The sequence below is a fragment of the Propithecus coquereli genome, unplaced genomic scaffold (genome assembly GCF_000956105.1).
Source record: "Propithecus coquereli isolate 6110/MARCELLA unplaced genomic scaffold, Pcoq_1.0 Scaffold9, whole genome shotgun sequence".
Lineage (NCBI taxonomy): Eukaryota > Metazoa > Chordata > Mammalia > Primates > Indriidae > Propithecus > Propithecus coquereli.
Window position 1 is genome coordinate 14,622,766 of NW_012155284.1, and position 15,998 is coordinate 14,638,763.

Sequence of the window (15,998 nt, forward strand, 5' to 3'; positions counted from 1 at the left end):
TCTTTTAGCTTTTTTGCCCTCTTACATAGTTGGCTCCATATCTTAAAATACTTGTTTAAATTTTAATTTGATTTTTTTAAGTCATATTGCCTTTATGATATTAACTTTTGTATGTCTCCATCTTCCTAACAAACATTTGATATGCCCACTATTTCAGAAACCAGGGTAGATGCACTACATGAATTTTCTCATTAATTCCACAAAAATCTAGTAAGATGTATGTATGTCGTGTGTGTGTGTGTAGAGACAGGTAATAACATTTTCATAGATGAGGAAACTAACGATATAAGAAAAAAGTGCTTTTAAGGAAACTTACTTGAATCACCAAAAGTTAAAGTGAATACCAAATAAGTTAAAAAAAATTTTTTTACAGCACTTTGTCAGTTGGTCAATAAACTGATTTGCTATACCCGAAAAAAAAAAATCCCCTAACACACCCTTTATGCACAGGGTCTTTTCCCTGTGTGTGTTGTTGTTTACAGAGCTCTTATGATGAGGAAGACTCTGCATTTACAAAGCTGGGCAAAACACATCCCTTCTCTTTAATAATTCACAATTCAGTAAGGAAGAGACTAATGCTTATAGCAATATATGAGTCTCACTGAAAAACTAAGTTAAAATTTGCTGTGACAGAGAAGGAATGATTAGCTGTGCTTGGGAGGCTCTTGGTAGCTTTCTAGAGGAAGTAGGTATTTCTATAATTTTGAAGGATAAATATTTCTTATCTCCCTAACACCAAAAACTCAGAATGGATATGGAATTAAAAGGATTATACATTCACACTATGAGGGTTGGGATTCATCACTACAATATTATCAAAATGCCCCAAATAATAATACATACCAAGTGGTAATATGATACAAGTAGTAGCAAAAGTGATAGGACTGGGATTTAATTCTAGGTTTTTCTGGTTTCAAAGTCCTGTGTTCTTTTGCTTCCCAATAGCTAGATTATGCTCTTTCTTTATTCTTAAAACCCTGTTTTCCAATCTATGATTATCCCTTATATTAAATTCATAGCCAATTTTTGGCTTCTTAATATTTAAGATACAGCTTAGATACAAGTATACTCAAAAAAAATCTATCTTACTAATTCAAATCTATAACGTATTAGTCCATAAGAACCTGTTCATATTTTAGTAAGCTGAAGTGTGAAGGAAGCATAAACAATGAAAAGAACATAAACTTTGAAGTCACATACACTTGGTTTCAAATTCTGTCCCCATCTTTTCTAGCTCTCTCAGATTGAATAAGTCACTTTACCTCTGAGTTGGCTTTGTCTTGCATAGAATGTGAATAACTAACGCCCATCTCACAAAGTGTGATGCATGAATGAAATAAAATACACAAAATGCCTAATACAGTAGGCGCTCAAAAATATGTAATATATTGCTACCAGATGAAGAGCTTTATAGTATTCAACATTAACATCAGAGAAGGCTATCCAGAGGAAACTTAAAAAGAGGCAGCGTATTAAAAAGATTTTAAAATTCTCTTTTAGGTAGGTGAGGAGGAAAGGGCATTCATCCACAAACACTGGCATTACCTGCAGTTTGTTATTTTACAAGTAATATGAAAAGGTTCTTCTAGGTTTACGGTATCTGGGATTGCCTCCAAAGACAACCTAACATCTCCATAACCTGGAGCCTAAGAAAACAAGCAACACAGTTAATATATATCTATTACAAATCTTTGAATTTTAATGAAGGTACAACACCAGCATATTCATGCAACAGTTGTTGGGTCCCCAAGCTGATGTTCTGAGAAAATACTTCTTATTCATTCTACTGTTACCTCATCCTAACTTATTTTGCTGCGACTACTTGTGGAACAGCCCTGCAGACTTGGACTGTTTTTGTTATAATTCCCACTTGTTTAGTAGAGTTAAGATGAGTCTCATAGTTAAGTAGTCAGTAAAGACATTTCAGGTGATCTGATATTGAAGGGATGCTTTCCAGAGATTCTGTAACTCTAAATAGGCAAGGTTACAGCCTAAAGAGACAGATGAAGATCACATTGAAATAAGCCAGGAAGAAAATCATGAAGACACATAGGTGAGGAGGGACTATAGAAACATCAACGCTTGGAACATGCCATGGCAAAAAGATAACTAATTGTTATATTTTAAAGTGGGCCCAGTAGGATCAGCATCTTTTTTTTTTCTTTTTAATTATTGCCTCAAACAGTGAAAGAAAAGTAAAATTTAGGCTATGTCAGAACAGGTAATATTCAGCATAAAAGGAGGATCCTGTAGCATATTCTAACAATAAGAAAAGGAAGGCTAGTAACTACCCCTACTCTCAGAGCAGAAATTAATTATCCAACCAGTGCTTATAAGGTAACTCTAGTGGAACTTACCTTCTGAATTTCAGATGCCTCAGATTTTTAATATCTTAAAAAAGGTATGAACTGAGTAGGTGAATGTTGTATGTCCAAGAGTTTCAAGGACATTGCAAAAAAGAAAACCTTAATGTATTTGGAAGTCAGATGACTAGTGAGCATGAGTTACCAAAGGAGGGAACAATTGATAGGCAGTTACTTTGCTTGGTAAAGTAAAAAACACATGTATTAAGGTAAATTATATTAATATTTGAACATTTTTCATTCATCCCAATACCAGTTTTCTACCTAGAGATTAGTGAAACTACTAGTCTTTTCTTCTCTAGTAATATTAATGCCGTTATAGTACTCTAGTATTTACTGATAGATGTAGGAAAATGTAAGTTTTCCTAACTGCCTTTCCCCCTCCACACCAAAACCTCCACTGAAGTTTTTTCCAGACTCACCATTCTTTGAAGTTGGCTGGTCTGTAACCTTCCCCTTTCACCTAGATTTGTTTTCCATACTATATCCAATTTTCCAATTACTGTTACTCCCTTAATGATGCCTGCTTTTTCTGCAAACTCCTTCTTAGGCTTTAGGCAGTATAAGTACTGGCGTGTATCCATTGGCTGCAAATATGCTCTCGACCCAAACGTTGATACACTGAGGGAGACAGAGAGAGACAGAGATGAAGAAAATTCTCTAGCATATTTTAAAAGAAAAATCATGCCTGTGCTTGTTCCTTTTGGACAAGAACTGGATGATTTACCCTCCAAAGATCTAGAAAAGTACAGGTCAGTGGTTTCAACACAAATTTAAAAAAATTATGAGAGGATTTATTTTTAATTTTTTTCAGTTGACCATGGAAAATCTTGAGGTTCTTTATAATAGAATGCAATATATTACCTAAAATATTAGATGTGTATCATATTATCTAAAATATTGGACATGTATCAACTGAAAAGTACAACAGAAATCAGAACCTTAAGTATCCTGTCCCTTTTCTCTATAATTATCAAATAGTTTAGAATAAGAAGAGAGATACCATTCTAAACTAAGTAATCATTTTCAAAATGAACTAAAAGATCTAAAAAAGAATGGAAAATTATTGTTTCCTCAGTGGAGGTGAAAGAGGCTATGAACTCTTCTGTATGTAACCACCATAATAATATAAAAGTAATTTTCTTTTTCTTTTTTTTTTTTTTTTTGAGACAGGGTCCTGCTCTGTTGCTCTAGGCTGGAGTGCAGTGTCAAGATCATAGCTCACTGCAGTCTCAAACTCCTGGGCTCAAGTGATGCTCCCACCTCAGCCTCCCGAGTAGCTGGGAGTACACACATGCACCACCATTTTCAATTTTTTTTCATTTTTTGTTGAGATGGGTCTTGCTATGCTGTCTAGGCTGGTCTTAAACTCCTGGCTTCAAGTGATCCTCCTGCCTTGGCCTCCTAAAGTCCTGGGATTACAGGTGTGAACCACCGTGCTGGGCCTAAATTTTTCATTCTTGATTAAGAAAATCAGGTACTTTCCCCAGCTATTGCCTTATCTATTTTATTGTTAAGCCTATATTTATTCTTCCTGTTCTAAACTAGCTACAGACATATGTATTTCCTTTTCACAAAAAATTAGGTCAAGTATTCCTATGTCCACTTCTTTTGATATTGAGAGACTATTTCTTTTTCAAACTCATGCTCACCCTTACCCTAACTTCTCCACATTCCTTCTCATGCCTCAGTTTTATCACTTTCAGAATAACAATGATAGGTTTTATATTTTCCTCACTGAATTATGAGACTTAAAGAACAAGTGCTTTGAATAGTAAAACATAAAATGCAAAGGGCTAGGATCTTTATTTTTATGTGGAGGGAGGGATGAATAGGTGAACATGGGAGATTTTTAGGAAAGTCAAACTATTTTATATAATATAGTAATGGTGGATACATGTCATTCATTACATATTTGTCAAAACCTGTAGAACATACAATATAAAATGTGAACCCTAATGTAAACTATGAACTTTAGTTAATAATCAGTATCAGTGGTTCATCAATTGTAACAAATGTGCCACATTAATACAAGATATAAATAATAGAAACTGTGAGGGGTGGAGGGTAAATGGGAACTCTACTTTCCAATTGATTTTTCTGTGAACCTAAAACTTCTTTAAAAAAATAAAGTCTATTAATTAAAATAAACCACTCTAGAGTAATGAATGTTAGAAAGCATGTGTCTTTCAAAACAAGAACAAACACTTCACAATTAATATTTACCATTCTCCAGCTTGGCTGACGGAATTTAATTCTGTTACATTGTACATTATAGATGGCTCCAGTGAAACTTTCTCCATAAACATAGGTGAGGTTGTAATATTCTGAATCTGGGCTTCAAGAAATACTTCGTCAGTCTGAGGATATGAAAAAAATATCCACCAAAGTGTGATGGTCTTTAAAATACTTAACAAAAATATCTTATCTATATGAAGAAAAAATATTAACCACACATGTGATTAGTTCATGCCTGCAAATCAAAGTTATAATTAATGCAAGAAAAGAAATCTTCATCCTAACATAATTAACAGGGGCAAAGTCAAGTGTTAGTCGACTCATACCTTGTCAAACAATGGATGGGGGATAACTATATTTTGTATTAACATCCAAAAATATTTATTTAACTGGAATTTCATTCACAAATATACTAAATCTTTTAGTAAGGCATTAACATTTAAAATGTTAAAATGTGCTTTAGCATAATACATATACCTATGCATCTTTAATTTCAGTGTTAAGATAATTAGGTCTTCATTATAACATTCCAGCATACTATAACTTCAATTATCATATTACTTCAATTTATATAGTTTAGTGACCACTAGTAAATATGAATAATCTATTTTATAATCTGAAAGGATTCAACTTTTTAAATTAGAGCAAGTTTGTGAGTGGTCATTAGTGACTTCTTGCTCATTTTAAATGTATATTTAAAGCTAACAAAAGATACTGTGTATTATACCTGATAATCTTTGAGCTTTTACATTAAGCAAAGGTATTTTGTAGCCTTAGTGATAGATCTGAAAACTGATGCCATTTTGCAATATTTCAGTGATTGGGTAACTTAAATACTTAATTTTATATAAATTTTTAATTCCCTAATTATGCTAAACTTTCTTATTTTTATGCATTTGGTTATTAGTTTCTTTGTGTAATTGAAGAATAACAGGCTAACCTGGCTTATCTTTGAAACAAACATACATAAAAAATAATATATTAATGGTATTCAAGAATTATTTTTTCAAGTTTCATAATAATATATATATTATGCAGAAATAACAAAGTATAACAAGAAAATTTTGGCACTTACGAGCTTTGTTAATACTAATGCCAGGAAAATAAAAATCATTTGCAAAAATATAATGAGGAAGTTATAATTTAATGTATTATCTAAAATAAAACAGATTCTTTAGTGTTTGCGACACATGCTCATATAATAGAAATACAATGACTTATTATTCAAAAAATATTGTTACTTTTTCTCAAAAAATAATATATCCCATCAATCCATTGCTTTAAAAAAAAACCCCATAGATCCACATTTCAATTTATAAAATGCAATTTTCTGCATAAATTTAAGAAGAGCTTAGATAAAATGAAAGAAAAACAAGCAGCATAATGGAAAATCAAGTTAGTTTGAACAGTTAAAGTAATTTGACATTTAAAAAATTAAGAATTCAGTGCTAAGGCAATTGGTATTGTTACATATATAATGTGATATAAGCAAATGCTGCTAGTGTAAATTTGAAAATAAGATTTTAGCCAATTTGGGAAAATTTCTTCTGAATAATTTTATCAAAAGGCATTGTTACCTGACCCAGACCTAAAGCTAAAACCACTGTGCATCTGAAAATGAATTTCAATTATACAGTCTATTCAAAGAACTGAAGGATAGGATACTAGGGTATTTTACAGTAAGATGCTGAAAATCCCAAGGCTATTTTAAACAAGGTTAATATGCCTCTTTTAAAAATCACCTAAAGAAGAAACACTAAAAATGAGAATTTGTTTCAATATGACAATTTAATTTTTGATATATTTTTCCCCATAGTATAAGACAATAGATATAATATAAAAAGTACATACAAATTATATACATCTTTCTGAAGTCACATGGGTGGTATTCACAACTAACTGGTTTTCCACTATGTTTCGTAAAGAGAGATTAATTACGCAGAGTCCAAAAGTGGTGAGTAAGAAAAGCATATAAAATTTATAATAAAAAATCAAATTACCACAGAACTGAGGTCACTCTAATGGAAAAATAAAAAAGAAAAATTAGAAAAATCAGAGTTAAATGTTAAAGAAAAAGAATAACTTTAAAATAAAATGCATTTCTGCATTTTTTAATTCACTAAACAAGACAGCATTAGTAAACAAGAAAGTAAACAGGAAGCAACATAAAGAAATATGACAAACCATTTTTCTAAAAAAGTAAAACTGCTAAGGTTAAATGACAATGGAATAGAGAAGAACACTATGGTCAAGTACTCAAACAAGAGCAAATTGTTAAGGGCACATTTTGGGGCAGAGAGGTATATCTCACACCTTTCTAGTTCTAGAAATTCTTTACCTACACTATAATTCTTCATAGATGACTTAGGATAGATGTACACTGTCTTCTACATTCAGAATAGATAACCTTCTCCTAAATTTATCTAATGGATCCTTTTTTTAAAGGAGCATTTTGGGTAACTAGAGTCCCATGGATCACACTTCACAGAATACTGGGCTAGACCACGTCAAGCATTTGAGAATTTATTCTCTTCTTCTTAGATTTCCTAGTTAGCCTTTTAAAAATATGTATTTCTAAAGCTACTTGACTTATCAAGGGCAATCTCATCACCTGCTTTATCAAATGGATAGCTGGAAATCATTTTTCGCCTATGTTCCCAGAGTGTAAGTATACTTCAAGATTGGGGGGTGTGTGTGGAAGGGGCTTCTATTATAGTTGTATCATGTCAGTCTCCCTTAGGATGCAAGTTCCTTGAGGATTGGGAAGATGTTCAGTTTATATTTATTTATTTTCAGTACCTGGAATGGGGCTCTGTACCCAGTGGGTGATCAAATATTTAATTCTAACTTTTAATCTCACCTGTCTTCTTGCAAGGCTTTTTTATCTTAGAAGACTACAACAAAGCTTTTCATGAACTTGTTTTCCTTTAGATGATTCATATATTATTAGCATTAATAAAAGCAGCATCAAAAAATTATGTTTAGGACAGATGTGGGCCTAATAATAGTAACTGTACAAGGACTATAACACAGAATAATAAGCAACACCTACTGATATTGATGTGGTTACTAAACTACAATCTACCTGAAATTCCTAGTTGGGTTTAAGAGAATCTGCCTCATGCTACCAGCTGAACAGTATTTGTTTGCCCAATAGGTAATATGAAGTATCTTAGAAACACTAAATGCTTTTTGTTCACTCCTGGTTTTTAAAGAGATATCTATTTTCAAAAGTTCAGAATTTACCTAAAATTTTTTGTCTGTTGGCAAAGTTTAAAGATTATGTTTACGTATAATGTTAACTGAAAAAGGCAGCAAACAAAATTGTCGTTATGATTATAAAAACAGAATATTATATATAAATGAATAAAGACTGTAAGAGAATATGGATTAATGAAAAACCAATTCCTTGTTGGTGTGGTGGAATTGTGGATTTTTAAAATTTCTTTATGGGGAATATGTCACTTCTATGACATTTATGGAATATCTAGCAATTTAAAAAACTATTTGCAAATCACTTTGAATATTTGTGTTATAAAACGACTTCACAAATATCTTAATGTACTACCACATTTTTAACAAAGAAAACCTAAAATAGCTTAATTGGTGCCTAAAGACAATTATAAAAGCAAAATGCACCTATAGTCCTATTTGTTTTTAATTTTCTAATATATTTATTCTAATGGAATAGTTAACATTTTCCTCTCATACTATAAATGAAAACTATTTTCTAGCAAAATGGTAAATTAGACTATTTAAAATTCACAAAGCTCAATAGCTATAATTAATCAACAGTATGCCATAAATTATAAAAGAAGGGGGAATAAATATGTAGTATCCCAACTCACCTATCCCCCAAAAAGAATCATTAACTCTTTAAACATGTAGTAATTTCCTTGATGAGGCTGTACCCTCCCTCAAATATGTATGCTCTTCACTATGTACTTAACACTCCACGTTAAGTACATACACACCCTGCTTGCAATGCCGTCACTGCTCTGACATACATTCCTTCCAGATTCTACTCCTGTTCGCCTTCTCTTCCATAAAGCTTCTTTGAACTATGCTAAGATCTTGTCCCCAGAGCTCCTGCAGCACATCTTTTTATATTATTCTTGTTTCAGATTCAATATATACGATTCTGGGTAGTTTTGTTATATGCACTTTTTCCTTTCTTCTAATAGATCTTTATTGCAGGTCAGGTTCCTTAACTTTGACAAATCTTAGAAATCCTAGTTGTAATACAAACTTTTTATTGAGTAAAAATATGTATCAGATTTGCCACCTGACTGCAATTTTCTGATCATCATCAGGTTTTAGAATGATAGAGATATGATGCTCATTTCAAAATACTGCATGTAGATATCTTTGAATTAATCACTGAGGTAGGAAACACAATTTTGGGGGGAGTCAGAAGGCCATCAGGAGATCTGATTTTTCTGCAGCTCTAGAAGCCAAGATAAAACAGAAGTTTGGAAAGGAAATCCAAGCAATAAATCCTTTCTCCTATGGCAAGTTCTATTTTATTTCTTTTGTTAGGATAGAAGATAGATCATCTTGTATTCTAAAAGTTACTTCTTTCTCCCAAGGAGCTTCTCAAGCCATTTTACCAAACTCAGCAACCTAACTCTGGCTGGCATACTGACTTCCCAGGTAATAGTTTAATGTGCTGTGTTTTTCCTCTCAATATTTTTCCATGTGAATATTAAACCTATTTTGAGGAGTTAGATCTACTAATTCAACTTTTGGAATATCCAGAACGACGCTGTGAACATTCAACAAATTGCTAGTGTTAAACAGTAACAACCACCATTAAATGGAATTACAGGGCAATCATTTAAAGAAAAGGGATGAAAACCTTACAAAATTAACAATGAGAATAAAAGTCAAGACATATTGATTCCACGTAGGTCAAAAAAGGCAGAGTAAAAGGACCCACAATGAAATGATTCACTTTTAATTTAATTTTATGCCCATTTTTTCCACAGATAATTCACAGTCATAGCAGCAATTTACTTCAACATCATAAGGAATGGAATACATCAGATTTTTAGTCAAATAAGATTTTAATGTTTAATTTGAAATCCCATTAAGTGCCCAAAACTTACCTCTGCATTGTAAAATTTGGTTTTCACATCCAGCGGTTTGAGAACCTGGTTAAATAAAACATATCAATCAGGAGATTCTTACCATGTGACCATTTTTAAAAAATTTGTTTTAAATCACAAGGCTTGAATTTGTCAAAGCCATTTTCCAATTTTAATTCTTAAAAGACTTTTCTAATGAGTATGAGATAGTCTTGCCAAAAAAAGTCCCAAATGCATTTTTTGAAAGGCTGCTATCATTTCTTGACTGGGTGATAGTTACGTGGGTATTTATTCCATAACATTTGATTAAACTGAACACATATATCTTGTGTATTTTTCTATTTGTGTATTACAGAAAAACTGTGCAAAAAAAAGCAATTGAACCTTTTTTCCCCAAAAGGCATGCAAATGAGTGATATAGCAAAACAATGGCAAAATTTTTTTTTCCCTATCAATAGTACTTTTTCTTCCACTTACAGAGGAATGAAAACTATACATACAGCATATTTAGATGTATATTTATATAGATATATGTGGCATTCTTCTCTCCCCACCCATACACAAACGTGTTAAACCATTCGTTTTTAACTATTTTTTTTTTTTTTTGAGACAGAGTCTCACTCCCTCTGTTGCCCGGGCTAGAGTGCCGTGGCGTCAGCCTAGCTCACAGCAACCTCAAACTCCTGGGCTCAAGCGATCCTCCTGCCTCAGCCTCCCGAGTAGCTGGGATGACAGGCACGCACCACCATGCCCGGCTAATTTTTTCTATGTATTTTTAGTTGTCCAGATAATTTCTTTGTATTTTTAGTAGAGACGGGGTCTCGCTCTCGCTCAGGCTGGTCTCGAACTCCTGAGCTCAAACGATCCGCCCGCCTCGGCCTCCCAGAGTGCTAGGATTACAGACGTGAGCCACAACGCCTGGCCCATTTTTAACTATTTTTGATGAACTTTGAAAATTGTATATTAATAGAAGATTCTACCTAAAGTTCCAGTGATTTATGGAGTCCTTAAGGGAAGGTCCACTCACTCCAAGTCAATAATCTCTCATTTAAATTTCTTTAGAAATCTGATACTATTTACACTCGCTTTATCAGACTTAACCCTTGTCTAGATTCTTGTGTTTTGTCAAATCATAAAAATAAGCTTTTTTGGGGGATAAAAACCTTCAAGTTTCATTACCAAAACAATACATTGGCAATGACAATCTCTCTGCTTTTATTTAACTTGATTCAGTCTGACTTTAGATTACTAGTCAGATGACAAATCCAAAAATTTTGGAGCTTGTTTTCCCTGCAGATAAACAGGAGTAACTGCATACATCCAGGGGAAAAAAGGCATATGAAAACTATTTCCCATCGTCATATATTAAATACCTGAAATTTGAAGAATTTTCTAAAATACATTTTTTCTCCACCCTGAGTTGTATAACTGACGGCACACACCAAGCTGAAACAGAAAGACGTCTTAATGATTCTGAATCATTTTCAATTTTATTTCTTAATAATAAATCTAATGCACCTGAATTCTAACACATTTGGAAAACATTTATATCAATGATGTTGAAGTGTGGCCAAATGAAATTAGAGCAGAAAAAAAAAAATGTTCCAGCAGATATGGATGTAACTATATAAATAAGAAAGCTCTGCTTAGTAAAATGAGATGTAGCACTTTTGATTTAGGAAGTTGGAAACTTTTTCTCTGAAAAGTGAAATATATTCTGAAAATGTAAAAAATAAGTTCATATAAAGTAGAAAAAAACATGAATTTTTTATAAATTCCAGAACAGACTTAACATAAATGCAATGGAAATGACTGTTATATAAAAATTTTAAATTACATATCTCAAAAAAACTAAAACAATTAAAAAGAAGACCACAAACTAGGATGAAATACTTGTAACAATATGAGAAAAGATTAGATGGTAAGATACACAAGGTTCTTGTAAGTCAATAAACATCAACATCCCACTCAAAATATAAGGAAAGGAATATATAGATAAATCACAGTACCATAACTGGCCAACAAAAATGTGAAATGTTCAGTCTCATAAGTAGTCAAATTAAAATAAATAGAAGATTTTTCCATCTATCAAGATTTGGCAAACTGTTAGAACTGATCAATATAGTAAAGTTGCATGATATAAAATCAACATACAAAAATCAGTAGCATTTCTATACACCAACAGCAAACAATCAGGAAAAGAAATTAAGTAGGCAATTTGGTGGCCAGGCGTGGTGGCTCACACCTGTAATCCTAGTACTCTGTAAAGCCAAGGTGGGCGGATTATTCAAGGTCAGGAGTTCTAGACTAGCCTGAGCAAGAGCCAGACCCTGTCTCAACTAAAAATAGAAAAATTAGCCGGGCACCTTAGTGCACTCCTGTAGACCCAGCTACTCGGGAGGCTGAGGTAAGAGGATCAGTTGAGCCCAGGAGTTTGAGGTTGCTGTGAGCTAAGTTGATGCCATGGCACTGTAGCCCATAAACTCTGTCTCAAAACAAACAAAAACAAAAAAACTTCCTGGGCTCAAGTTATCCTCCCACCTCAGCCTCCCAAATAGCTAGGACTCACAGGCATGTGCCACCACACCCAGATAATTATTTTTATTTTTGTAGAGATGGGGTCTCACTATGTTGGCCATGCTAGTCTTGAACTCCAGGCCTCAAGTGATCCACCTGCCACAGCCTCCCAAAGTGCGGGGATTACAGGCATGAGCTACCACACCAGGCCAGATTTGAATTTTATGTCTTCTTAACTAGTTGTTTAATTATACAAGTCTCATTTTCTGTAAAATAGGGATTTTACACATTTATTATCATTTCAATAAATTCAATTTCAACAAATACTGACCTCTCTGCTCAATCTTGGAGAAACAGCAGACTTCATGGACCTTATACTTTAATGAGGAAGGCAGGCAGGCACTCAATAAATAATTTTAAGTATAAAAGACATTTTAAAAATGGCAAGTTGTAGATGCTACAGGATATCCACGAAGGGGGATTTAATCTAGTCTAGGAGGTTAGGAAAACCTCTTTGAGGAAGTCATGCTGAACGTGAGATAAGGAATAGAAGTGTTAGTAAACTAAACAAAATGCCATAGGCATTCCTTTGTAAAGGAAGAACACATTTCAAGCCACAGAGTTTGGAGGTAAAAGAAGTCCAATATGACTGCAGTATAGACAGGGAGGGAAGGGTGTCAAAGGTGAGAATTACAGTGGTTGGTAAGGATTTGGCTGTGGATAGCTTTGTAAAACATATACAAAGTGAGAATTTCCTATGGGTAATCAGACTTACACAAGATCACATAATTAATAAATCATGAAGCTGAAATTTGAACTCCAGGAAATCTGACTCCAAAGCTCATACCAATCACAGAATATATATTAACAAGTGCCTACCACAGAGATTGTGACTGAAATTAACTGATTAAATAATAGCTAATATTATATACTCTAATGGGCACAAAGAAGGGATGCAAAAATGGTGATGAAAGTGGAGATGAAGAAGAAAGAAGTAAGAGGTATTTAGCAGAACTAATAGGATTCTGTGAATTGACTGGATGGGGGTGCTAAAGGAAATGAAGCCTAGAATTACTTCAGATGGCTAAAATTTCCATATTTGCCCCTCAGACTGAAAGAAAACTGAAGCACTCACATATGTAGGCCAGGAATACAGAATTTAAGATTTTTTTTTTCACTGTCTTACTTTGGTTCTGTATTTCTGAGTTCTTAGGGTATACTATATTTACTCAGTTAAATACAAAACTGGAAAACTGAATTTAAAAATAAATACTATGAACAGTAGTTGCTAACATTTCAAAATATGATAAATGTATTTTTACTTTGCTACCTCGGTTTTAAACATCCGTATGGTTTATCATGTTTTAGAGAAGACTGTACGTGCAAAAATGGAACTAGAGATAAATGATGATAAATTAGTTTTTCTTCCTACAAAATAGACATCTTTAGTTTAAAGTTTGTTTCTGGAAAGCATGTAAAGATGAAACATAACATTTCTTCTGAAGTAGGTTACTAGGCATTATGTTAAGTGAAAAGAGAGCAAAAATTTTAAATAAAGGAATATATAAATAAAAGCCTTTCAGAGCTAGTAAAATTAATCCTTACATGTGTGTTCCAATTTCCTTCACTTCATGGTGTATGACATCATCAATACAACAATCAGGTTTAAGTTCAGCTACTGCAGCATTGGAGGCTGAAAGATTTAAACGCTGAGAACTTGTCTGAAGATCAGCCTTGAAAGAAAGAGGTAAACAAAAAATCCAAATGAGATTCATTACCTGCAGGGTGGGTGTGGATCCATACAGGTGGAAAGAATAGGAGAATAGGGACAAGGAAGGAGGGATGAAGGGGGAGCAACACTTCTCTGTGTGAATCTTTCTTTATAGCTCTCAGGCTTAAAACCATGGCAATGGAATACACACACACACACACACTCACACACACACACACACACACACACACACACACACACCCCAAAAATAAAGAATAAAATCAAGGAGGAAGTAGGGAGAATCCAAAATGGAGTACAAACAGTAACAAATGAACCTAACCATATTGCAAATGAAGAATAGAACTACGCTTAGGGGGAGGGAAGGCGGAAAAAAAGAACTAACCTAAGTAAGTTTGGAAAACAAAACCTTGACTGTAGTCTAAAGGCTAAAGACAAAAAGAATGGTACACGAATGTACCCTGGCTAGTACATATGTTTTTTTCACAGGGGTATGGGGTAGCAATCCTGAAACTATTTTATGTGTACACTAGGAGTAAACAAAACAATGAATATGTTATCTAACAAGAAAAAAAGGTACAAATAAGGAAAGGTGGAAGGCTGCAATGAAGCCTTTGGTGTTGAACTGGAAGACGAGGCATGAGTGTGGACATACAGTTTGTAAACATATATACAGATGGACTTCACCAAAACAAATATAGATAGATGTGTACGCATGTGCTAGTATAAAGCACTAAAAGATAATCATTCAAAACAATAAAGTTAGATGTTAGAGACCAATTGATTTATATAAGAACTAGAGAACACTGAAGTTACCAACTAAGAAATTACTATCTTCTCTAAAGTAGCACTTTTGCCCCATCCAGTTACTATATTCCCCTCTTTATTTCCTTTTGAACATTTATCACTCTACTTGTCGACAATAGCACCCTCCCTTATCTCAGTTACTTTACATTACATTCAACTTTTACTTCCTTTGTAACATTTATCACAATCTATAATTACCTTATTTATGATTTTGTTTACCTGTTTGTTTCTGTCTCCCCTACTAGAAATGTCTATGGAGCCAGGAACCTCTTGTCTTCTCTTGCTCACCACTATAGCACGGTGCCTGGCACATAGTAGGCAATTAATAAATATTTGTTGAACACTGAATGAATGAAGTTATGATAAAACTTCAAGGCAAATGTCAAGAAAAAGGAAAGATCACATTAGGTCATGGGGATTAATAGAGGTTTTTACATAAGAGCTAGGATTCCTTTTTTTAAGTTTTTGTTTCTTTTAAAAAACAGTTCTGCAGTTAATTCTAATCTAACATTCTTAATGCTAGTCACTTAAACTAGGATATTTATTAGTGCTGTCTCTTTTGTTACTATATTCAGTTACAAAATAATAGTAGCTCACATTTATTGGGTACCTACTATGTGTAAGGCCCTGTTTTAAGCACATTACTCTTTTAATGCCCATAATCCTGAAGTAGGTAGTAGTATTACCCCTATTTTCCAGACAGTGAAACCAACACAGAAAAGTAACAACTTCTGAAAGGTTATACAACTAATAAGTAATGAAGCTGAGATTCAAAGTTTGTTAAACATTTTTGAAATTAGACAACAGGGGGGGAAAAAAGAAATACTAGTTTTCTGTAGAATATGTTTTCCCATGTGTCTTATGTGTCATTTTAATCATAACTGCAGTTTTTGGTATGAGTAGGATTTGAATAGGGAGAGAGGAAAGGGGACAGGAGGAATCATTCCAAATAAGTTGAACAAAGCCAGCAAAACACATGTGTAAAAGCTCAAGATGTCTTCAAAGGCCATCAAGAATGATAGCTTAAGGGCCAGGCACCATGGCTCACACCTGTAATACCAGCACTTTGGGAGGCTGAGGTGGAAGAATCACTTGAGCCCATGAGTCCAAGACCAGCCTAGGCAACATGGTGAGATCCCGTGTCTACAGAAAGTAAAAATATTAGCTGGGCATGCCTATAGTCCCAGCTACACGGGAGGCTGAGGCAGGAAGACTGCTTGAGCCCAGGCATTCAAGATTACAGTGAACTATGATTGT

At 33.6% G+C, this 15,998-nt stretch overlaps 1 protein-coding gene across 4 annotated transcripts in view; it reads right to left on the bottom strand.

Moving 5' to 3' along the window:
- TRAPPC13 (trafficking protein particle complex 13) overlaps nucleotides 1-15,998 on the bottom strand; it is a 43,354-nt gene that overhangs the window by 1,532 nt on the left and 25,824 nt on the right. For 2 of the 4 annotated variants that reach the window (XM_012664520.1, XM_012664521.1), the window contains exons 5-11: nucleotides 13,811-13,938; nucleotides 11,062-11,134; nucleotides 9,710-9,754; nucleotides 6,602-6,619; nucleotides 4,590-4,723; nucleotides 2,786-2,984; nucleotides 1,546-1,646 (exon numbers count right to left, since the gene is read on the bottom strand). In XM_012664520.1, coding sequence (XP_012519974.1) covers nucleotides 1,546-1,646; nucleotides 2,786-2,984; nucleotides 4,590-4,723; nucleotides 6,602-6,619; nucleotides 9,710-9,754; nucleotides 11,062-11,134; nucleotides 13,811-13,938 — 698 coding nt within the window. The remainder of the gene's footprint in view (nucleotides 1-1,545; nucleotides 1,647-2,785; nucleotides 2,985-4,589; nucleotides 4,724-6,601; nucleotides 6,620-9,709; nucleotides 9,755-11,061; nucleotides 11,135-13,810; nucleotides 13,939-15,998) is intronic. The other 2 variants (XM_012664523.1, XM_012664522.1) reach the window with 1 other exon arrangement.